Source organism: Ahaetulla prasina, chromosome 1, assembly GCF_028640845.1.
Source record: "Ahaetulla prasina isolate Xishuangbanna chromosome 1, ASM2864084v1, whole genome shotgun sequence".
NCBI lineage: Eukaryota > Metazoa > Chordata > Lepidosauria > Squamata > Colubridae > Ahaetulla > Ahaetulla prasina.
In genome coordinates, this window is record NC_080539.1 from 46,013,671 (window position 1) to 46,038,443 (window position 24,773).

The following is a 24,773-nucleotide window of genomic DNA, read 5'->3' on the forward strand; positions in this document are numbered from 1 at the left end:
TTATCTATATTTTGTTTTTGCTGTTTTAGTTTTGCTTGATTGTTTTATATTTTTAATGGATTTGTACTTTGCTCATACAGCTAGACATGCAATCATCTAGAAAAGCAATAAAACAAAAATGACATGTCAATTTAGTGAGTTAAATCCTAATTTCTATATACTGTATTTAAAATAGACTGTTGTGATCTAGACTCTGACTACTGTTTGCACCAGAGGGTCATTTTATCACAAAGTATATTCATTTTAAAGATTCAGAAAATTCACTTACTGTATATAGCTAAGAATTGATAAACTTAATAACATCCTCTTCATCATCACGCTTTTTTGTTCTTAGTTTTCTCCTCCTTGATCATATGACTGAATGAGTGCAAACACTGGCTGAAGATCCGGATGTCCGAACACTAGACAGAAGAGCTGTTTTAATTTTTTGTAATTCAAAAAATTAAAATAGCCCTTTTACTCCCGATAAATGCAGTCCCAAACATAAAGTCCCTATAATAAAATATTTAAAAATGTTTAATTTCGCATTCGATAACTGTGCTACATGATCGATAGCCTTCTTTCTCGTTCTAAACGCGCATAACTATTTTATTCTACTTTCAAAACACCGCTTTTTTCATCTAGCAATCCGAAGGAACTACGAGTTCCATCTTGCAATGCTTCAGTTTTTATCGCGACATTCTCTCGGTTTTTCCGCTCTCCACCTTGTAGTTGAATTCTCACCTCTGCGAATGCGTACATAGTAGTTTTCGAATTCTGTGTTTGGCATCGTAGGCGTGTAGGAGCGGGTGTGTGTGTGGGGTGAACGGTTTGCTGGAAACAAAGGGACCGAGGAAACGTGGTGTTCGGATTGTTCTCTTCCTGCTTACTCCGGAGGAAGTCTCGGGGAATTAAGTGAAGTTGCGCTAAATAACCGCGCTTAGGTTGTGGAATTCTGTAGAAACGTCCTTGGAACATAGGTTCGCAGCCTTCAGAAAACTTCTTTTGCATGCATCACAGTCGGCTGCAAGTCTAACAAAGCGAGTTTTCTTGCCTCTCCACATCAGCTTTTGGACACTTGATTGCGGACGGAATCCGTTTGCCCACGTCCGTCTCATTTCCCCTTCCTGGTATTGGCTGCTGACTGACGTCTAGCTCAAAGAGGAAGAAACGATGCTTGAGGTGAAGAAAGAAGCCTTTGGTAAATTGCCTCTTGACGGAGGAACCGTGGAAAAATTCCTGCTCTCATCCGACACAGTCAAAGTGGAAATCATATCCTTAGGCTGCATAATCACCTCCTTGAAGACTAAAGACAGAGACGGAAAGTTTTCAGACATTGTTCTAGGCTTTGATCATTTGGAAGGTGGGTTTGTAAGGTTATTACAAAGGGGAATTCTAATCCGCTTTCAGCTACATCGTTAATGTGCTTTTTTGAGGTTCTCCCTAAACCAAGAGGAAGCCTAGTACACAAATTTTAGTAGTTTCTGTAGAACCAGTGACCTGACACCTGATCTCCAAGAGAAAGTCCCATCTATCTGTAGAGGCATAGGTAGAATTTGCAGCCTTAGGTTACTAGATACATATTGCCGTAGATGTGATCAAAGATATTTTTATGCCTGGGAAGGGAATTCATAAAATGGAGTAAAGTGTGCCTGAATACTAGGTATGAGTCAAAGTTGAAAGAGGAATGAAACAAGACAGGGAATTCTGGTCTTTTCAGGTACATTTCAGCTATATTTCATTCCCATTGCATTTAAATCATGGAAGATTTTTCACAAGTAGCTGCCTAATTGAGTTTGTTTTCATTTATGGAAGGAACCCAGCCCCCAAACTGTTTTTATCTCACAGATGAGTAATTCAAGCACTAAAGTTCTTGTTTTGAAATATTTGACTTCACAAACTTAAGGAACATATTGCTGTGGTTTCTTTGTGCTTAGTTTCATAAGCATGTAGTAACATAATTGAGAAATAGAATGCTTCCCCTTACACAGCTCTCTCTTTTCTATTGCTTCTCTATTAAGCCAAATTCAGACAACCAGCTAAGTATTAATTGTAGATTAAGAATAGTAGAAGTGCGCCACAGCTGGTTGTTTCTCTGATATGCGTCACTCTAACAATTTTTGTAGGCTTCAGAGTAGTTGCCATATGCCATATCTATCTCCAACAGATAATTAAGACTGCAGGAAAAATAATTCCAACCATAGAACACCTGTATATTGCACAGGTCAGAAGGAGGGCTGAGAAAATACCTCCAGACTCCTCATATCTTGGACATAAACTGATTCAACTCCTTCTCTTGGGATAGTGCTACAGGGCAAAACAAGTAGACACAGTGATGTCTCAAGGTGCTTTTTCAAAAGAGAACGGAACTTTCTTTGCTTTTACTTGAAGACATTCCTTCTCATCCAAGAAGCTTCTTCAGTTCCTTTTGAAAAAACATCTTTGGGACCACCATGACCTGGACGATTGAGAATCTCCATAGACATTTAGACATAGGGACAGATTTTTCCCTCAAACTGTCTTTCTGCTGAATACCTAATTCTCACAGTGGTGTCTTATGTCTGTGTGTATTTACCCAAGTAGTATGGCTGTAGCATTATTATTTATCCATTTTATTATCCTTCTTATTCCTCCCTCTTATTGGTATTATGATTATGATTATGATGATCATTATTCTATTGCTTTGGATGTACACTGAGAGCTTCTGCACCTGAGACAAATTCCTAGTGTATCTAATCACATTTGGCCAAATAAAAGTATTCAATTCAATATGTGGTTTGAGGAAATTGATATGTGAAATCAAAACCAGCTACTAGTTTTACATTTTGGTTCCTGCAAGCTTACGGTGGCAACTGCCCCAATTTCAGATAGTTGTGACAGGTAAACCTTGAAGTTTGGTTGAAGTCCCATCTACAACAGGTAGTAAAACTGCAACATATATTATCACTTTATTTACTACAAAGACTTAAATATATGGGGAGAACAATCTGCATAAGAGCTGAGTTTTTCTGAGTCAACAACTTCCCTATGGATGAGTTCAGTTCACAAATTGGTATATTCCAGCTCTTCTAATTAACTAAACTATAGTAATTTTTACAAGAGTGTTTCCTTTTCACAGGAGGGTAAAAAGGCTGATATCTTTAGCAGATAGAATGCTGTTTTCCTTTGCATTCTAACTATCCTTCTAAGCTTGAAAATTAGAGAAGGAAATCAATTCAAAGGCTGCAGAAATACGACAGTCATGTCCAAACCAATTATTTATATTGACTACAACCCCCATTGATCCCATCCACCCCAGTCAATTGCATTCATGCTGTTTGGGTATCATGGAAATGATAGCACAATACACTTGGACAGCTGTGGTAATTCTGCCCAGCCTGGATGTATATGGTTATCAATCAGCAGCTCCCATGTTGCGTGTTGGAGATGGGAATATTTCAGAGCCTAATAAAGGCTGAAACATATATTAGCTAAGTGCTGTTGGGGGCTTTAGTGACTAAGTCCATAAGAAGTTAAATACCAAGGTAAATATTTTTGTGGACCATAAGGAATGAAGCATTTATGATAATAAGCTTCATTAATCATATCTGATGGAAGTAGTCCATAAAAGCATATCCCAGAATTATGTAGTTAGCCTCTAACATGCTTTAAAAGTGAGATTGTTTTTCTTGAACCCGATTAACATAACTACACTACTAGAAACAGAATTATATTTTGATAATATTTCTTCTGCAATGACTGGTAGCAACTGTGGTTTTCCACTGTAAGAGAGACAGTTTCATTCTTTCACAATGCTTAACAAATATATTTTGTTCCCTATCATGTAAAAAAAAGAAATTCCACTGTTTATTACACTCTGAAGTGTTTAAAGTAGAAAAAGTGCTCATTACTGTTCTTAAAATTATCCTAGCATTATTTATAATTAATAGATAAAAGGACATTTTCGAAGAGGAGATTTCAAATGCTTAAAGATAATGTTAACCTTGTAGAGAGCATTTATTTTTATTATTTTTAGTTCTGTTTTGATATGGTTTCACAAAACAGCTTATCACAAAAAGATGGCATTATGGTTGTTAATCTCCAATTTGATTCACAGTCTGGGACTGGTAAAAAGTTGTTATCATCATCATCATCTCCCCTGACTCTTAACAATTTTGGGTTGAGGCCAGGCAACAATATTACAGAGAAGATGATAAATGGAATTTTTTAATCAATAGAATCCAGAGTGTGCCAACCTGCTAGAGTAAAATGGCTGTGCAGGCATTATGGGAGATGGGGCAGTCCCTCAAGTAACCAGGCGTCATGCTATCACCTTGCATCATACCTGGAAGAAAACTGGCAAACAGTGCAGTTCATAAAGCATCTCATGATACATGGGCATACCAAGGCATGCCCTTCACACCCACACTGCTACATTCCAAATACACACAGTCCCCAGCATTAGGACAAAACCTGAAGAGTTTACTTGGCCATCTGGGGTTGTAATATATAATTAGGCATCATCAACAGACAGTTGATAACAAACCCCAAACCAGCAAATGTCCTCATCTAGCAGTTTCAGGTATCTGTTGAAAAGGTGAGGAGGCAGAATACAACCCTGTAGTATCCCATAAAGAATGGGCCTATGGAGCGATTTCTCCTCTTCCCTGAACACCACTGGAATCAGTCTTGGAGAAAGGAAGAGAATCAAGTAAAAAAAAACCTTCAAAGCAAACTTGTGTAAATGAAAATATGCTTTTTGAAGAATTATTTTTTTTGTCATTTCGTAGGTTCATATACAGTATAGGAATGCCATTTGTCAAAAACACACACTTCTATGTTTACTTCCCCCCGCCTTTTTTTTTACAGAGGGGTGCTAAATTAAGCTGGAAAAGAGTGACTGGCCCAAGTATGTGGATCTGAGCTCAACACTACAGTACACTACATTACCAGACAGCAGGTATCTCAATCTTGACAGCCTTAAGCTGTATTGAGTTCAACTCCCAGAATTCCCTAGACAGAATACTGTTTAAAGAATTCTGGGAGTTGAAGTCCACATGGCTTAAAACTGCCAAGGTTGACAAACACTGCCGGTATACAATCCAACAGATATTAACTTCAGTGTAGCAGTTCTGTGCACAGAGCTCTCTGCAGACATGTTATTGGCACCTCCATTGAAATAAACAGAGAAATCTTAATAAATGAGTCCCTTCTTTCATAAGATATTGCTCAATTAGGATTTATTCAGTCACACACAATAGAAAGAATGCTCTCAGCAGGACGTTTACACTAAATTCTAAAATGTATATTATCCTGTTGCTGACTTTTATTCTCTTTCTTAGGCTACCTCAGCAAGCACCCTTATTTTGGAGCTACCATTGGACGGGTTGCTAACAGAATTGCCAAAGGGAAATTTACAGTGGAAGGTCATGAATATCAGCTGGCCATCAATGACGGCCCCAACAGTTTGCATGGAGGAATCAAAGGGTTTGACAAGGTAGATCTGCTAGTGAACAGTTAATGATAAATTAGACAGATGGTATTATTCTGGTTTTTTTCTCTTCATTGTGTGGAATAATCAAGCTGGATTTTACTTTGTTAGGTAATGGTGCCAGATACCAGTATATACAGGCAACTCTAGCAATGCAAGTTCCTACAAAACTTTTCAATCAAAATACACACAAAATTGTCATGTAGTCTAAACCCCTTCCATGTCTAGTAAGGATGTCTATGACGGCCAGTGGATTAAAGATCTAAGAGAAAGCAACTTCTCTCCCTTTATATTTGAATAGCAAGGGAGCAAGTTCTTGAGCACTACTTAAGGGTAGGTCTGTTATTGCCCCCCTCTCTCATTAGTTGTATGACCAACTGCTCTAGCTCATGCATTTTTTCTATAGATTCTAATCACAGTATGCTTTATATCTAGTAAAATAACTGATACTGTTTTATTTTGTTTCTTATAAACATTGCTAACATTTTGAAAATCATTTACCTTTAGTTCTCCTGTTAATTCCTAGTTGAATCAAATGTTTGTAATATTTAAAAATTTGAGGCCACTATTGTATTATATTAAAATACATATTAATTAAAATACATTAAATTATCTTTATCTTTTATAATTTAGTAAATTTAAAGGATATGCATTTCTCAATATGTGTGTAGATGTCTTTATGTTCTACCTTTATGTTTAGAAAATTGCCTTCTTCACCAACTGGATTTGTCCATTGGCTCAGAATCTTCCCTCTGATGGGGCAAGACTTCATCTTTTAGATACTATTTCATTGTCTGAGAGTAGAAAACAAATGAGTAACAATCTCAGGACCTACCGTATATACTCGAGTATAAGCCGAGTTTTTCGGCACGTTTTTTGTGCTGAAAAACGCCCCCTCGGCTTATACTCGAGTCTACCCTTGCAGAGCCGACCCAGGGAGAGGGTTTTTTGCCCTCGGGAACAGCTGGGCCGGCAGGACGAGCCCAAATGCTGCCGGCATGCTTTGCCAGCTCGGCCGGCTCGTTTTGGGGCGGCGGCTGGCCTCCGGCGTTTTCTTCCGCCGCTTTTTGATGGCGGCGGCGGTGGTCGGCGGAGGGGGCGGGGGGCGGAGGGGGCGTTCGACATTTTCGCCCCCCTCTCACTCGTCCTCCTCTTGCCCGCGGTGGGCGGAGGCGTTGTCACCTCGCCTCCTCTCGAAATTGAGTGCGGCGGCAGTGGGGTGGGTGGGTGGGGAGGCGCCGTGAAGTGCCGGCTGGGGAGCCCAGGAGCCAATCCCGGCCCCCAGCCGGCACTTCACGGCGGCCTCCCCCCCCTGCCGCTTCGCACTCAATTTCGGCTTTTCGGAGAGGAGGGCGAGTGTGTCAACGCCAAGGCGAGAAGAACTCTCTTTATTTTGTTTGTCACTCTCGCCTCGGAGGGGCGGAGGGGCGTTGTCACTCGCCCTCCTCTCGGCGAAATTGAGTGCGGCGGCAGTGGGGTGGAGGCCGCCGTGAGTGCCGGCTGGGGAGCCCGGGATTGGCTCCTGGGCCCCCAGCCGCACTTCACGGCGGCCTCCCCCGCCGCTCGCACTCAATTTCAGCTCGGAGAGGAGGGCGAGGTGACAACGCCTTCGCTGGCGAGAGTGACAAACAACAGAGTTCTTCTCGCCTTGGCGTTGTCACTCGCCTCCTCTCCGAAAGCCGAAATTGAGTGCGAAGCGGCAGGGGGGGGGGGAGGCCGCCGTAAAGTGCCGGCTGGGGGAGCCCGGGATTGGCTCCTGGACTCCCCCAGCCGGCACTTCACGGCGGCCTCCGCCGCCGCACTCAATTTCGGCCGGAGAGGAGGCGAGAGACAAACGCCTTCGCTGGCGAGAGTGACAAACAACAGAGTTCTTCTCGCTTGGCGTTTGTCACTCGCCCTCCTCTCGAAAGCCGAAATTGAGTGCGAGCGGCAGTGGGGTGAGGCCGCCGTGAGTGCCGGCTGGGGGAGCCCGGGATTGGCTCCTGGACTCCCCCAGCCGGCACTTCACCGCGGCCTCTGCCGCCGCACTCAATTTCGAGAGGAGGCGAGTGACAACGCCTTCGCTGGGCGAGAGTGACAAACAAATAGAGTTCTTCTCGCTTGGCGTTTGTCACTCGCCCTCCTCTCGAAAGCCGAAATTGAGTGCGGCGGCAGTGGGGTGGGGAGGCCGCGTGAAGTGCCGGCTGGGGAGCCCGGGATTGGCTCCTGACTCCCCAGCCGGCACTTCACGGCGGCCTCCCCTGTCGCCCGCACTCAATTTCGGCTTTTCGGAGAGGAGGGCGAGGGTGACAAACGCCCCCTTCGCGGGCGAGAGTGACAAACAAATAGAGTTCTTCTCGCCTTGGCGTTTGTCACCTCGCCTCCTCTCGGCGAAATTGAGTGCGAGCGGCAGTGGGGTGGGGAGGCCGCCGTGAGTGCCGGCTGGGGAGCCCGGGATTGGCTCCTGGCCCCCAGCCGGCACTTCACGGCGGCCTCCCCTGCCGCCGCACTCAATTTCGGCTTTCGAGAGGAGGCGGTGACAACGCCTCCGCCCCCACCGCGGGCAGAGGAGGACGAGTGAGAGGCGAAAATGTCGAACGCCCCTCCGCCTCCGCCGACCACCGCCGCCGCCGCCATCAAAAGCGGCGGAAGAAACGCCGAGGCCAGCCGCCGCCCAAAACGAGCCGGCCGAGCTGGCAAAGCATGCCGGCAGCATTTGGGCTCGCCCTGCCGGCACTTCAATCCCGGCTCCCCAGCCGGCACTTCACGGCGGCCTCCCCACCCACCCACCCACCCCCACTGCCGCCGCACTCAATTTCGGCTTTCGGAGAGGACGGCGAGTGTGTCAACGCCAAGGCGAGAAGAACTCTCTTTATTTGCTTGTCACTCGCCTCCTCTTACTCGTCCTCCTCTCGCCCTCCTCTCGCCCTCGGAGGCGGAGGCGTTGTCACTCGCCCTCCTCTCCGGCCGAAATTGAGTGCGAGCGGCAGTGGGGTGAGGCCGCCGTGAAGTGCCGGCTGGGGGCCGGGATTGGCTCCTGACCCCCAGCCGGCACTCACGGCGGCCTCCGCCGCCGCACTCAATTTCGGCTTTCGAGAGGAGGCGAGTGACAACGCCTTCGCTGGCGAGAGTGACAAACAAATAGAGTTCTTCTCGCTTGGCGTTTGTCACTCGCCCTCCTCTCCAGCCGAAATTGAGTGCGAGCGGCAGTGGGGTGGGGAGGCGCCGTGAAGTGCCGGCTGGGGAGCCCGGATTGGCTCCTGGACTCCCCAGCCGGCACTTCACGGCGGCCTCCCCTGCCGCCGCACTCAATTTCGCCGGAGAGGAGGCGAGGTGACAACGCCAAGGCGAGAGTGACAAACAAATAGAGTTCTTCGCTTGGCGTTTGTCACCTCGCCCTCCTCTCGGCGAAATTGAGTGCGAGCGGCAGTGGGGTGGGGAGGCCGCCGTGAGTGCCGGCTGGGGAGCCCGGGATTGGCTCCTGGACTCCCCAGCCGGCACTTCACGCGGCCTCTGCCGCCGCACTCAATTTCGGCTTTCGAGAGGAGGCGAGTGACAACGCCTTCGCTGGGCGAGAGTGACAAACAAATAGAGTTCTTCTCGCTTGGCGTTTGTCACTCGCCCTCCTCTCGAAAGCCGAAATTGAGTGCGGCGGCAGTGGGGTGGGGAGGCCGCGTGAAGTGCCGGCTGGGGAGCCCGGGATTGGCTCCTGACTCCCCAGCCGGCACTTCACGGCGGCCTCCCCTGTCGCCCGCACTCAATTTCAGCTTTCGGAGAGGAGGCGAGACAAACGCCTTCGCTGGGCGAGAGTGACAAACAAATAGAGTTCTTCTCGCCTTGGCGTTTGTCACCTCGCCTCCTCTCGAAAGCGAAATTGAGTGCGAGCGGCAGTGGGGTGGGGAGGCCGCGTGAAGTGCCGGCTGGGGAGCCCGGGATTGGCTCCTGGCCCCCAGCCGGCACTTCACGGCGGCCTCCCCTGCCGCCGCACTCAATTTCGGCTTTCGAGAGGAGGCGAGACAAACGCCTTCATGGCGAGAGTGACAAACAAATAGAGTTCTTCTCGCCTTGGCGTTTGTCACTCGCCTCCTCTCGGCGAAATTGAGTGCGAGCGGCAGTGGGGTGGGGAGGCCGCCGTGAAGTGCCGGCTGGGGAGCCGGGATTGGCTCCTGACCCCCAGCCGGCACTTCACGGCGGCCTCCCCTGTCGCCCGCACTCAATTTCGGCTTTCGAGAGGAGGCGAGGTGACAACGCCTTCATGGCGAGAGTGACAAACAAATAGAGTTCTTCGCTTGGCGTTTGTCACCTCGCCCTCCTCTCGGCGAAATTGAGTGCGAGCGGCAGTGGGGTGGGGAGGCCGCCGTGAAGTGCCGGCTGGGGGCCGGGATTGGCTCCTGGCCCCCAGCCGGCACTTCACGGCGGCCTCCTGCCGCCGCACTCAATTTCGGCTTTCGGAGAGGAGGCGGTGACAACGCCTCCGCCCCCACCGCGGGCAAGAGGAGGACGAGTGAGAGGCGAAAATGTCGAACGCCCCTCCGCCTCCGCCGACCACCGCCGCCGCCGCCATCAAAAGCGGCGAAGCGCCGGAGCCCACCCGCCGCCCCAAAACGAGCCGGCCGAGCTGGCAAAGCATGCCGGCAGCATTTGGGCTCGTCCTGCCGGCACTTCAATCCCGGGCTCCCCCAGCCGGCACTTCACGGCGGCCTCCCCCCACCCACCCACCCACCCCCACTGCCGCCGCACTCAATTTCGGCTTTCGAGAGGAGGCGGTGACAACGCCTTCGCTGGGCGAGAGTGACAAACAAATAGAGTTCTTCTCGCCTTGGCGTTTGTCACTCGCCCTCCTCTCGAAAGCGAAATTGAGTGCGGCGGCAGTGGGGTGGGGAGGCGCCGTGAAGTGCCGGCTGGGGAGCCGGGATTGGCTCCTGGACTCCCCAGCCGGCACTTCACGGCGGCCTCTGCCGCCGCACTCAATTTCAGCTTTCGGAGAGGAGGCGAGTGACAACGCCAAGGGCGAGAGTGACAAACAAATAGAGTTCTTCTCGCCTTGGCGTTTGTCACTCGCCTCCTCTCGAAAGCGAAATTGAGTGCGGCGGCAGTGGGGTGAGGCCGCCGTGAGTGCCGGCTGGGGAGCCCGGGATTGGCCCTGACCCCCAGCCGCACTTCACGGCGGCCTCCGCCGCCGCCGCACTCAATTTCGCTGGAGAGGAGGCGAGGTGACAACGCCTCCGCCCCCACCGCTGGCAAGAGGAGGACGAGTGAGAGGCGAAAATGTCGAACGCCCCTCCGCCCCTCCGCCGACCACCGCCGCCGCCGCCATCAAAAGCGGCGGAAGAAACGCCGAGGCCAGCCGCCGCCCAAAACGAGCCGGCCGAGCTGGCAAAGCATGCCGGCAGCATTTGGGCTCGCCCTGCCGGCACTTCAATCCCGGCTCCCCAGCCGGCACTTCACGGCGGCCTCCCCACCCACCCACCCACCCCCACTGCCGCCGCACTCAATTTCGGCTGGAGAGGACGGCGAGTGTGTCAAACGCCAAGGGCGAGAAGAACTCTCTTTATTTGCTTGTCACTCGCCTCCTCTTACTCGTCCTCCTCTCGCCTCGGAGGGGCGGAGGGGCGTTGTCACGAATACATCCCAATAAAATGCAAAGGTTTCAAAGCATGTTTTGGAAAAGCAGCGAGGATGGGGAGAATGCTGCCTTGAATGTGAAAAGAAACGTGGAAAACTCCAACTACAGTATAAAAAAAACATTTGCACTCAGTACTTTTTATTTTATTTTATTTTTGCCAAGTTTTCCCCAGGGTTTTTTTCCCTATGGAAATTGGGGAGGTGGGGAGAAAGAGGTGAAAAGAAAAGCCTCTTGGAAAGCGGAGAAATACGGCAAGAACAAACAATTTCTCCCCGCCCCTCCGGCGCCGTCCTTCTCTCCCGCCAGTCACATGGTTCAGTTTTTTTCCAGGCTAACTATACTTTGCGTTTCACTTCCCCGAGTGAACATTGTAAAGTAAACAGTGAGCAACAGTGAGCAAAATTACGGTAATCTCCTCTGCCAAATCTATTCCCAAACCTCCCCCAACACCTCCGCCCACAAAGGCAAGAAATGAACGCCGAATCCGAGAGGGGGGCAGGAGGAGGAGGAGGAGGAGGAGAGATGGGGGCATTGCAAGCTAGGGTGGGAAGAAGGAGGAGGAAGAAGAAGGGAGGCAAAAGAAACCGACCCTCGCGCAGATCAGCAAATTAGCTTTCCTTCTCCAAACCAATTTTTTTTTAAAAAAAAAACCCGTTCTACCCAGAGCAAATGGCAAATAAGCAGCCCGTTTTGAGTCTGATTATTGTTTCACGGTGGTTGCCCTCTCTGATCTCCTTGTACATGACAAGGCACCTCTAACCCAGCGCTTTGTGTTTGTTATTGGTAATTCTCCTCTCCCTTCTTCCATTGGAGTCCTCTCCCCTTCCTTTCCGAACGGGGCGGGCGATTTACCTTCTCTGCCTTTTTTATTTCCCGGGAGGTGGAGGTGTATTCCTAAGGATGCCTTCAGTGCTGGGGAAGGAGCCGATCCATGGAGGGGAGGGGGGCGACGCTGCCGAGAAGCCGCTGCTTACAGAGAGCGAAAGAGCCAGGGAGACCTTGGCATAGGTGGGCGGCTGGTGTAAGGCAGGGCAGAACCTTCGACCCGCAAGGATCCCGGGAGGTGGGGGACGAAAGAGAGGCAGAGAAGGAGGAGGAGGAAGGAAAAGAAAAGAAAAGGGGAGTGAAAATAAGAGCAGTCCGAGCAATAAATAAATATTGCTGGGCTGCTTTCCAAAAATCCTCAGCACGGAACTAAAAGTTGCAAGTGTTTTGTGAGTTCAAACAGTCCCTTCCAGACTAACACGTTTCATTAAAAGATACAAAGTTTGGTAAACTGAAGCTCGCTCTGTCCAATGCAAAAAAATCATCATCATCATATAATAATAATAATAATAATAATAATAATAATAATAATAATAATAATAATAATAATAATAATTGTATACCGCCCTTCTCCCATATATTTGTAATATTAGCAGGAAGGGTTACAGCAAGGAAAATCAATACAACCCGTTCTAAGCCGAAAACACATTTATATAAAGAGACCTGGAAACGTGTTTGTATAGAAACAAATGTACGGTATTTGTCTCTTGTGATGATGTGTTGCAGGGTTGCCTTAAATTGCTGTGTGATAGTTACAGCATTTCCAGAAAACACAGACTGGAAAAGAAAAGAAAAGGAACGGTAGGAATGAAAATGGATGACTGTGTCATCCATATCATCAACCTTTGTGAAGTGTATTGGGAAGCAACTTTTAAAATAAGACCTTTTCTTGATCGTCTCCCTTATTAAAAGGGGCATTTGTCACTCTCGCCTCCTCTCGCCTCTTGGCGTTTGACACACTCGCCTCCTCTCACTCGCCTCTTTTCGCCTTTGGAAAAGATAGCTTGCCGTCCATGGGTCTCTTTGGACAGCTTTCTGGGGTGATGGTTTCCTGATGGCAGTTGACGTCGTAATAATTTTTTTTCCTGTTAGGAATGGATCCCAGTACTTCTAATCCTGGACCATCAAAACAAAAGCATGAGTCATCTGAAGCTGCTTTCAAACTTAAGGTTGTGTCAAGAGCAGAAGAAAGCAATAACAGTATTGCAAGTAGGGAATTTTGTGTTGATGAAAACAAGTAAGGAGTGGCGGAAAATGAAAGCTGACTTGGAAAAGCTTCCAAAGGCAAAAAAAGCTCGACGTGGTTTAACGAGTCCATTTGGGGCTCTAGAGACTGAATTGCATGAATGGGTTATGGAGTGTCGTCAAAATGGTTACTGTGTAACACGTATGGGAATTCGCCACGTGCCTTCAAATGGCTAAAGAAGAAAAATTTAAAGTACCAGGCACTGAAAAATTTGTTGCATCAGCAGGATGGTGTACCCGCTTCATGAATAGGTTTGGCCTATGTTTGCAAAGAACAAAGATTGCACAGAAGCTGCCAAAAGACCTTGATGAAAAAGTGATGTCATTCCATTCATTCATCATAAAACAAAGAAGGATCCATAACTATGACCTTCAAGATATTGGAAATATGGATGAAACGCCTATGACCTTTGATCTTCCAAGCAACAGAACTGTGGCAAGTTTGGGAGACAAAACAATTTTACTAAGAACCACAGGAAATGAAAAACCATTTCACAGTCGTTCTGTCATGTTTGGCTAATGGAACCAAGCTGAGGCCTGTTATTATTTTTAAAAGAAAGACCTTGCCTAAAAGGTAAAATTCCGCCACAATTACAGTGCGTGCACATGTTAAAGGCTGGATGGATGAAGATGGAACAAAAAAATGGCTGGAAGAAATTTGGAACGGACGACCAGGAGCAGCCTTAAAGAAAAAACCATCACTGTTAGTTTGGGATATGTTCAGAGCCCACATATCTGATGACATAAAAAAATTGGCAAAGTCATCTCAAGTCACTTTGGCCGTTATTCCAGGTGGGCTTACATCTGTATTGCAGCCCCTAGATGTCAGTTTAAATAAACCTTTCAAGGACCGTGTGCGAAGGATGTGGCATGAATGGATGACATCTGGTCAAGCTCAACTGACAAAAGTTGGAAATCTGAGAAAGCCAGACATACAACTAATAGCACAGTGGGTTCGTGATGCATGGGAAGATATTCCAGAGGACATGGTGCAACGTGCCTTCAAGAAATGTGGCATTAGTAATGCTATGGATGGCAGTGAAGACAGCGCATTGTATGAGGGTGACAGCAGTGATGATGACGACTGTGAACTCAGTGATGATGACAACGTATATGCGGATAACATCACAGACGCTGAAGTAGCTGAAGCTCTGTTTGGACAAACAGATGATGAGGAGGAGAGTTTTGAGGGATTTTAGCTCTCGTTAGCTTGGTTGCTGTTACTTTTAAAGATACTGTATTTTTGATACCATATTCTTTTTGGGGACCCCCTTTTGCACTTTTATTGTTTTTCGTTCAAATAAATATTCATGTTATTTTACTTGGCTCTATCTTTATTTTTTACATTGACCAGTAGCTGCCTCATTTCCCACCCTCGGCTTATACTCGAGTCAATAGTTTTTCCCAGTTTTTGTGGTAAAATTAGGTACCTCGGCTTATATTCGGGTCGGCTTATACTCGAGTATATACGGTATATTTAGAATAAGTAATCTTCACACAGGTGTCTGTACAGATACCACAGCTTTTCCCAGTATGATGCCTTCAGTTATGTTACAACTATAATTTCTTGCTGATTGGAAATTCTAGAAGTCTGAACACATTTGGGCAGTATTTGAAAACTAGTCCAGTCAAAGTAGATTTATTTATTCTTTAAGCTCATCAAATTGTATTTTAGGCTATCTGGTTGCCTGAAATCCTGCCAGATGGTGTCTGCTTTTTCAGAATAAGTCCAGATGGTGAAGAAGGATATCCTGGTGAGCTGAAAGTGTGGATATCATATACACTCAAAGATGGGGAGTTAACAATTAATTACAGAGCTCAAACTAGTAAGACTACACCAGTCAATCTAACAAACCACACTTACTTCAATCTTGGAAGTCAGGTAAGTGAGTTTCATAACAAAAGAGACAGATCCTACATTTCTTTTAACTGATGAAGCCCTTGTCTATATAGAGTTATTTTTCATGTCTCTGCTGAAATATACTACAGCAGGGGTGTCAGCCAAACCTGATTGCATTGTGGGCTGTATTGTGACATATCGGAATTGTTTTTGCCCTTGCAGAGTCAGGGTTGGCGTGGCCTGCGCAGGCTGTATCTGGCCTGCAGGCCCTGTGTTTGACACCCCTGTACTACAGTAACCAAGGGGGTTGTAGCATCTATTGATCTTAAAGCATGAGAATAGATCCTTTGGGGAATCCTAGTTTTGGGGAGAAAAACATCCCAAATTGGACAAAATCCAACTTTTCAATTTTACGTTTTGGAACATTTTGAATTTGGCTGTGAAGCAAATTTGAAAACTATATATGTAAATTGTGTTAAGGTTTGAAATGTGTACAAAAATATATTCAAAACTCTCCCGACAAATTCCTATTCAAATGAAAAAGATGAAATTACAATGGTAATTTGTTGTAATGACATAAATATCAATTATATTCTTTTTATAATACAAATAGTCCCCAACTGTGGCCATTCAGCAACCATTTGAAGTTATTCTGGTGCTGAAGAAAGGGACTTGTGACTGGTCCTCCAAGTTTGATAACACTTTCTTATAAGTGGTTTTGGGTAATGAAAGAAAAAGCTTGGGAAACACTATTATAGGGGATGAAGAGTTACTAAATCTACCTGTACTTCTGTGATGAAGGTTGGAAGTAACATATTTATTTTTCTTTATTTTATTCTTTTTTCCCCTTTTTTAAGTTTAGATTGTATTAGATTTTACCATTGTAACAAACTTCATAATAAAAAATATATTAAAAAATGAGATCCGTGTCAGAACAAAACCAATATATTATCTTTCTGTATCTAGTATTATAGTATTTTTTTTTCCTAACTCAGGGCTCATCTAATATCTATGACCATGAATTTACCATAGAGGCAGATTGTTACTTGCCACTGGACGAAACTTTGATTCCAACAGGTTGGTTAATCTGGGTGTCTTTGAAGGTGAAGCTGTATTCTAGGGAGAAAAATATTGGGCTTGTTATAAATTTAAAATCCTGTTTCCAAATTACCATTTAACAGGTTATATATTACACCAAACTGGAATTATAGGGAAATTGTTGAGGTAATGACTATCAAATTTATTGCAACATTGCAGAAATTAGAACACATAGCCTGAGCCCATGCTTTGTAATTTACATCCAGATGTGAGGTTTGTTTGTTTACACACCTCTTACAGATTCTCAGCTTGCCATTTCTATATCTTAATACTCAGAATGACTATGCTGGTTGTCTCTGTTTCCCCACATAGTGTACATTAGGGAAACTAACTCCTTTGAAGCCCAATGGGGAGGATAATCTAACATAGGGGTATCAGGTTGGACATGATGCTAGTAGTTCAGTTCATTATAAAAGTAAACCTGACAACAGGTGCAATGGTATTTTGAAAGAAGGCCACAATGTACAATATACAGTAGTTGACAATTGCTCTTAGAATCATACTGAACATAGAAACTTGTTTTATGCCAGTACAGATTATGGTACATTTATGCCAGTGAACATGATTTGCAATGGGTCTCTGGGATCTCAGACCTATTTAAAAAATTTTTAATTGGAAACATTGGCATTACTGATTTTTTATTTGTCCACCATTCATACTTTGGAATATATTGTTCTAAGGACCGAGATTTAGGTCCATTTGCAGTATCTACTCTTTTCAGTTTTCAAAAGAGGTAGCTGTGCTGTTGGATCAGGACTTCCCATTCCTCTGACAGAATCTTGTTTTAAGGGTTGAACCAAGATTTTTGTAAAATAAACAAAGCTCTTTTTTACAATGTGGACGTTTATGTATAGTTTATTTCCACATGGGCTTTGCTCTTGCTTTATCTTGCTTCCCATCTCTTAAGTGAAGCAAGCCCTAACTCAACATCTGTTCCACCTGAAGTATGTTTAAGGAAAGCAGGCAATTTTATTGGCAACTTAATCCTTCTCACTCAGATTCTGGTTAGTTTCCAAATACATGTCTGGAAATTGAATTATGATGACTAGACTTATTATTATTTTTTTAAAGTTTTGCTGCTTATCTAAGTATCTTCTTCAGTCTGAGGAATTTGTTTAGGGGGAATAAGCTCATATACCGGTAGGTTTGTTCCAACTAACCAACTTGCTCAAACTGAAGAAACTACTCGGATAAGCAGTGAAGCATCAGTGAAGCATTTCAAACTAACAAGAAAATAAATCCAGTTGCCATGATTCAGCTTCCAGACAATTCTACCTGAATGGCTGAGAATCTTCATCAACATGTTTTAAAACAATCGGCCGTTCTTGATTTTTACTGCTTTTGTAAGAACTGTGTAGTACATTTTTGCCTCGCTGAACTGTCTAGTCTCTGGATTTAAGCAGGTAAATTTTCTCTTTTTCCTCCTCTCACCCACAGTAACCTAAACTTGGTGAGAACTACTGCGCAAAGCTTCTAGTAGCCATAGCATGCTAATTTTCCAGCAGCACATCTAGCAGTGGAGTTTTTTGAGATAGAGAAACAGAAGGAATGGTTGCCTTCTCTCATAACTAACATGACAAATGCACACAGGTCCTGATAATGTAGAAAGTTCTGTCTGCCAGCAAATTCTTAGTTTTTTTCTATGTCTAGGGATGATTGGCTATTATTTTAAGAATTGTGATGGATCAAGAGGGTAGGACACTTTGCACCAAGCTTTTTTAAAACTATGTAAGTCAGCTAGAAGAACTAATTGGCTCAAGGTAACTCCTGCCTGTTCTCAGAGATATTTATTTATATGCTGCCTTTATTACTTTTATAAATAACTCAATATACATAATACTAGTCTCTTAACCTATTTTCTCCACAACAACCCTGTGAGGTAGATTGGGCTGAGAAAAAGTGACTGGCCTAGTCACCCCAACTGACTTTCATGTCTAAGGCAGAATAGAATAATGTTTTTTAAAATCACAGTGCATATTAGTGTATTTAGTGCAGGGATTATTGTCTTAACAATAGCAACTGTGAAAAGCCAAGAGTCACTGGATTTTTATGTTTCAGGTCCTTTCATGTTTTTATAATTATAATTATACACCTGAATATTTCAGGCTACATCAGTTCCTTCATATCCTCACTCCTCTTTTGATTTGTTCTCCTCTCGCCAATCAGGAAAGATCACGCCAGTGCAGGATACTCCATTTGACCTGCGGAAGCCTAAAGAACTTGGGAGACATTTGCAGAAGTTTCAGCTGAATGGATTTGATCACAACTTTTGCTTGGTCCAGAGAAAAGAACCACATTTCTGTGCCAGGTAAACATTTGGTTTAATTCATTTATTCTCTGCGTGTGATAGTTGTGAAAATGTCACTCTGACTTTGCTTTATGCTTTTCTTTTTGGATTCCAATTATCAATATACTGTTTTTCATAAAAAATATATACCATTAAATGCCAACTTAAATTCATTAAAATTAGAGTCCCTACCTCCAAAGGAAAAAAAGGAAAATACAGCAAAATAGTCAAGACGATTAATTTTACTGTAAGAAAGCCAACAAGGAGATTGGTTATCAGAGGTTAGAAGAATTTTTTTAATCTGATAGAAGTCAATTTTGGAATATAATCTGTAATAAAAGATATTTTCATATTTTAAATGTCATGGAGGTTCATCAAAGATGTTCTTTGAGCTTCATTGAGATCTACACCTTTCGTTAGAATTAATTGTTAAGGCCAGTGTAATGAGAGGGATACTTAAAACTACCAATGGAAATCATAAGTTTTCTTTCCCACATTTTTATACTTATTTTACTTTTTATCAGGTGAAGTGTTAGTGCCACTTTATAATGCCTTGGTAAGGCCACACTTGGAATACTGCATTCAGTTTTGATCGCCGCGATGTAAAAAAGATGCTGAGACTCTAGAAAGAGTGCAGAGAAGAGCAACAAAGATGATTAGGGGACTGGAGGCTAGAACATATGAAGAACAGTTGCAGGAACTGGGTATGTCTAGTTTAATAAAAAGAAGGACTTAGGGAGATATGATAGCAGTATTCTAATATCTCAGGGGTTGCCACAAAGAAGAGGGAGTCGGGCTGTTCTCCAAAGCACCTGAGGGTAAAACAAGAAGCAATGGGTGGAAACTGATCAAGGAAAGAAGCAACTTAGAACTAAGGAGAAATTTCCTGACAGTTAGAACAATTAATAAGTGGAACGACTTGCCTGCAGAAGTTGTGAATGCTCCAACACTGGAAATTTTTAAGAAAACGTTGGATAACCATCTGTCTGAGATGGTGTAGGGTTTCCTGCCTGGGCAGGGGGTTGGACTAGAAGGCCTCCAAGGTCCCTTCCAACTCTGTTGTTATTATTATCTGCCATTTATCCTTCATAAGAATATAGCAGCACAGAAAATAATAGCTAACAAGCAACATCAAAAAGTTCAGCTGAGCAAAATCATAAATCCTATATTTGCTATCACCACCACCATGACTTTATGTTAAATTTATCAAGAGCTGAGTCTGACATTATTCTGGTCCACACTGAAATTATCATCACAGCGATAGCTCTGTCATATTACAACATAATTTGCTTGTTGATTGGACAGAGAATGCTGTAAATGTACTGTAACATAGCTAAGCAATAGAAAGCTGCGCTGCTTATTTTAAGGGGGGAAAGGTACCTTGGAGCAGGGGTCACCAACCTTTTGGACCTCAGGGACCACTAAATTCATAATTTTAAATCCCGCGGACAACTAATATGAATTTTTTAAAAAGATAAATAGTATTTAGTGCAATATAAAAGATGCAAATAATTTTTCTGGGGACCACCAAAATTTTCTCAGACCACTTGGTGACCGCTGCCTTGGAGGTTGCATGTGGCTCTAGCCTGAATTCCTTAAACCAAATTAACTTTTCCTGCTATTGAACAGCAGCCACCACATGAACCTCAGGAAAAGATGCCACTGTTCTAAGGAGAGTGCCAAGAAGTGCTATTCAAGGCTTTTATACTTTGAGGCACTTCCCCCCACTCCCTTTACATACAAAACACAGCACAGTTCTACTGAGGAATCTGCTTCATTTTCCTTTAGAATGTGGATTTTTTATTGGAAGGTGGGAAACAGGTATTGTGTTTATTCTTATTTCTGTTCTTTTGATCCCAGTGATTTGGAATGTGTTAAAGCACTTTTAAAGTGATTCAGGATTTGGCTCATATTTTCACAATAAAACTGTAAGGATTATGTAAATAAGGCTGTCAACTGATTTTGGGAGATTAGCACTCATTAGATTCTGTATCTACTTTATAATGGCAACTTTGGCCTGTCTATATTATTTAAATAGAACATAAAAATCATAGGCTGGAAGGGTCTTCAGAGGTCTTCTAGTCCAACTCCCTGCTGAAGGGAGGAGCCTTTTTTCATCGGTCAAATGTTTGTTCAGTCTGTTTTTGAAAACCTCCAGAGTTGGAGCACCCATAAACTCCAAGAGGCAAGGTATTCCACTGATTATTTGTTTGGACTGTCAGAAAATTTCTTACTTCTAATATCTCTTTAACAAGCTTCCACTCATTGCTTGTTGTCTGCCCTCTGGTGTTTTGGAGAGTAAGTCAATCCCCTTTTCTCTGTGACAGCTTTTGAAGTACTGGTACTTATGTCCCTGCTAAACCTTCTCTTTGATAGACTAGACATACCTAGCTCCCTCAACCATTCATTGTATTTAGCCTCAAGGCTCTTTATTGTATTTGTTGCTCTTCCCTGCACCTTTTTTGTATTATGGCGACCAAAACTTGACAAAGTATTCCAATTGTGGTATCACCAGTGCAGTATAATGCGGTACCATCAAATCATTTATGTAAAATGAATAATTACAGCTGTATTTTTCAAGAAATTAATGTAATTCTTAAAATACTTTATCTCTTAAAATTATGTAAAATAGTAATGTTTGTGGGAAGACATCTAAGATTGCAATCTTATATCCACTTACCTGAAAATAAGGTTCATAGATTATATTTTAAACGATGACTTCTTTTATTTAAATTAGCACATCTTTCTCTAAAGCTCAAATGGTATGTGTGGGTGAGTGACCTCATTTTATCCCAAAATCCCTGTGACGTAAATTAGATTAAGGCAGTTAAGATCATTTAGTAACCATCTACTGTCTTTTTTCAGAGTTTATCATCCTCCTAGTGGCCGAATGATAGAAGTTTATACAACTCAACCTGGTGTTCAATTTTATACAGGAAATTTCCTGGAGGGGACTCTAAAGGGTAAAGAGGGCCATGTGTACTTCAAGCATTCTGGTTTCTGCCTTGAAACACAAAACTGGCCAAATGCCATGAATCAGGTACATTTTCTTAGATGTTAGAAGACACTACATAATAGGCTTGGACCCCCAATACATTGAGGCCTTTGCCATTGGGGTATAATGGGTTGAGCTATAGATTAAATGAAGTATTCCGTTTGGAATTGAAGAGAAATCTTACATTGTCATACAATAGAATTATCTTTATATGCTGCTCCTCCCAATTTTAAATTTCATTCAAAAAGTGATCCCTGCAGTTGAAATCTGATACAATCTTCAAAGGAGAATCATGTGATTTCTCTATATCTTGACTAGCTCTTAATGCCAACAAATTCGACTACCAGATAGTAAACTAGATAGCTATCAAGCACTTATCTATTAAATTTATCTATTTAAGCCAATCTTTCCATACTATTCATGTTATATAAAATGTAAAAAATCAGGTTTTGAAAAAGATCACAAATACTCCAATCATTTGGGAAATGTTTTTTTTTTTTGTTTACATTTATACCCCGCCCTTCTCCGAAGACTCAGGGCGGCTTACAATGTATAAGGCAATAGTCTCATTCTATTTGTATATATTTTTTACAAAGTCAACTTATTGCCCCCCCAACAATCTGGGTCCTCATTTTACCTACCTTATAAAGGGTGGAAGGCTGAGTCAACCTTGGGCCGGGCTTGAACCTGCAGTAATTGCAGGCTCTGTGTTCTAATAACAGGCTTCTCTATTGCCTGAGCTATCCCGGCCCAGTCAAGAATATAAAGATTGGAAAAACTTCTGAACTCTGATCAAAGTATTCTGAAGCTGTTTTTAAATACAGACAATTGAGTACAAGTATGGTTCTTCTCCCTAAAGTATTCTTTTTCCTTTATAGCCTAATTTTCCAGATGTCCTGCTGTACCCAGGAGATGAATACAATACCAAAACATGTTTCAAGTTCTCTGTATCTTAAATGAAATCTTGCTACAAGCTAATTTTGCAAAAATATTTTAAATGATTCAAGCAGATTCTGAATATCCTGATTATAGCACAAATTTCATCCAAGTCATTAAAAAGTAGTATATGGATAAGTCCCCTCTTCATAGTAGAAAAGTAACAAAATTTAAGTTCACTCAACAAATTGAATGCTATTATCTCTATCTGCAGTTTACCACCTTTTGTAGCCAAAATTGTGGAAACCTTTTGGGAAAAGTTGTATTTTTGAAGTTTGATAGTTAATAACGCTTTTTTTTTTGGCATTTCAAGATAATCATATTCCACTGCTAGAATGGCGTGGGAATAGCCCAAACCTTAACCCAATTGAAAATCTATGGAGCCGACTAAAAAAACTTGTTAGTCAGGAGCAACCCAGCACAGCAATAAAACCCAGTTAACAGAAGCAATCATTCAATCTTGGTTTCACATAACAGTTGCAGAAGTGAAAGTCTTGGTTCATGGGAAGACATTGTAAGGCTATAATTCATGCTAAAGTTTTGCTTGCCATTTAACAGCTTAGAACTGTTTTCCACACAATCTACCCTCGGGTAATTAGGAACAGTGATACTGTAACGGCATCATATCTCTCTCACCAATTTGTTTTTTCTTTAGTTAAATAATTCTCAGAATGTAGCTTAATTTTCTACTTGTAAACAGAATAAAATTCATATGGTGAATAGATATGCTGCAACATGCTTAAAGGGACTTGCGACTGATTTCTCATTAGAACCAGATTTGCAATGAATCTATTATAAAATAAAGCACATCAAATTCCAGCCATCAATTTATTAGGCCAGACCACTTCCACAGTAATCTCTAATCTTTTAGGTGGTATTTCATAGATGGCATAACCTCAAAAATAAGGGTTCAGTATAAAGGCTGAGAAGAGAGGATCTACTACTTAAAAACATTAATGGCCTGCAGTCTCAATGCTAATCTTAAAATTGACTGAAGCCAATCCCACCTTTCCCAAAGATAGTAAATTGGCACTTTAAACTGAATGTGTTCATTTTGGCATACAATACTGAGGTCCAGATTTATCAACAGTGAGACCCCCATGGATTTTGTATCAGAAAGGGTGAGCCAGACCTCTCCCATTTCAAGTGATTTATGAATCAACTCGTTTTTCAAGCTTGAAGTTTGCAGAACCATTTCACATTTTAAAAAATAGCTTGATAAATACAGCAATATATATTCTATCACTGTATGAACGTGATATGAGATGCTAGATTAAGTCTGCAGTTAATGGCAGTTTTTAGAAACGAAGCTAAAATAGTCTATGCAATTAACCAAAGAAAGGAATTTGTGTCAAAGTAGCTATTGAAGCTTTATTTCAATAAAAGTTTGTTCTCAACATAGAAGGGTACTTCACCTTTTATAATTTATTCAGCTTATAGGAGGAATACAGTGGCCAGTAGGACGGACTATAAAAAGTGTCAATCAGACAACTGATTGGAAATGCAATCAGACAACTGGGGAGATACTGCAGCATTAAACTATACAGCATCCCTTAAAAAGCACTGCAACTTATTTAATGCCCTTGCAAATTCCTGCCTTTTACTGCAGAATCCCTGCAATCCTAAAAATGTATGAAGTATAACTGAAGCTATGTGTCTCTGTAGAAATACTTGAATCAAAGTGTTGACACTGGGGGCATACAGCATTTTGCTTTTGAAGTCCAAAAGATGCTTTGAGATATGTTGCTCTTTAAAGCAGATACAAGCAATCTGGGAAAACAGTATAGCAGTACTAAGATATTACATAGTGTTACTTGAATTGTTTTTAAATTTTGTCCACCAAGTAATGGAAAATGATTTTTAGTAGTCTGGTTTTATTCTTCATATAAGAGGCTTAAGTGTGTGGTACAGTATGTGCCAGACTAGGATCAGACCCAAATTTAAGTTTTTGCTTAGCCATAGAATCTCACTGAGGGATTTTGGATCTTATTCCATTTATTTTACAAGGTTAATCTATGGATGAGAGGCAAATTCCTTGCAATTTTGACAGCAGCAAAAATTCTCAGTGAATTCTGTATAAGGGACTAGATCTAATACAACTATCTTAAAATTTTGGAGAACAATAATACTGCTCTTGTCCTAATCTCAAGATACCTTATCTGACAGAGGACAAGTACCTAATCACTTTGTTAAATAATTCCAAATTGGAGCCAAGTTGCCATCTAAATTTATCTTGGGCTTGTCTTTAAATACTTAACTCTGCCTGGAATAAGACACAATAGTATCCTGCAGTATGAATTAACAGATCAAATCAATCTATATTATAAAATCAGACAAGCAGCTTCCTTGCTACACCATTTCAAGTCATTAGGATTGTGCCTAAATCACATAAATCTACTGCAGGCAGCTTAGTAACAAGTTAATATATCCTTGCACAGCATTTGGATACAATACTAAGATATCTGTTTGGAGTTTGCTTTCAACATGCACTTG

The 24,773-nt window shown here is 42.9% G+C and overlaps 1 protein-coding gene and 1 long non-coding RNA gene across 4 annotated transcripts; one reads left to right on the forward strand and one right to left on the reverse strand.

Moving 5' to 3' along the window:
* The first annotated feature begins 890 nt into the window (after nucleotides 1-890).
* Nucleotides 891-24,658, forward strand: GALM (galactose mutarotase). Of its 2 annotated transcripts, XM_058165044.1 has the most exons (7): nucleotides 891-1,342; nucleotides 5,301-5,455; nucleotides 14,800-15,006; nucleotides 15,960-16,041; nucleotides 18,229-18,370; nucleotides 21,215-21,389; nucleotides 22,223-24,658. In XM_058165044.1, exons 1-7 carry the CDS (start codon nucleotides 1,153-1,155, stop codon nucleotides 22,298-22,300), a joined length of 1,029 nt encoding a protein of 342 aa, XP_058021027.1. In that variant the 5' UTR covers nucleotides 891-1,152; the 3' UTR covers nucleotides 22,301-24,658. The 2 variants fall into 2 exon arrangements, with proteins under 2 accessions (XP_058021027.1, XP_058021028.1); XM_058165045.1 differs by lacking the exon at nucleotides 21,215-21,389.
* LOC131189151 (uncharacterized) lies at nucleotides 1,155-18,364 on the reverse strand. 2 transcript variants are annotated; one of them, XR_009152931.1, is made up of 5 exons: nucleotides 18,155-18,364; nucleotides 15,992-16,080; nucleotides 6,138-6,243; nucleotides 4,505-4,646; nucleotides 1,155-1,285 (listed from the first exon to the last, which is right to left on the reverse strand). It is a non-coding gene; the product is annotated as an uncharacterized LOC131189151 (long non-coding RNA). The 2 variants fall into 2 exon arrangements; XR_009152930.1 differs by having other exon boundaries at nucleotides 15,992-18,364.
* Nucleotides 24,659-24,773: the final 115 nt, after the last annotated feature.

Excerpts from the sequence above, each read along its gene's own strand:
- GALM (XM_058165044.1), top strand. The coding sequence starts at position 1,153 with ATGCTTGAGGTGAAGAAAGAAGCCTTTGGTAAATTGCCTCTTGACGGA. Across the intron at positions 5,456-14,799 it reads GAATCAAAGGGTTTGACAAG|GCTATCTGGTTGCCTGAAAT; the intron begins GTAGATCTGCTA and ends ATTGTATTTTAG. Across the intron at positions 18,371-21,214 it reads GAACCACATTTCTGTGCCAG|AGTTTATCATCCTCCTAGTG; the intron begins GTAAACATTTGG and ends GTCTTTTTTCAG.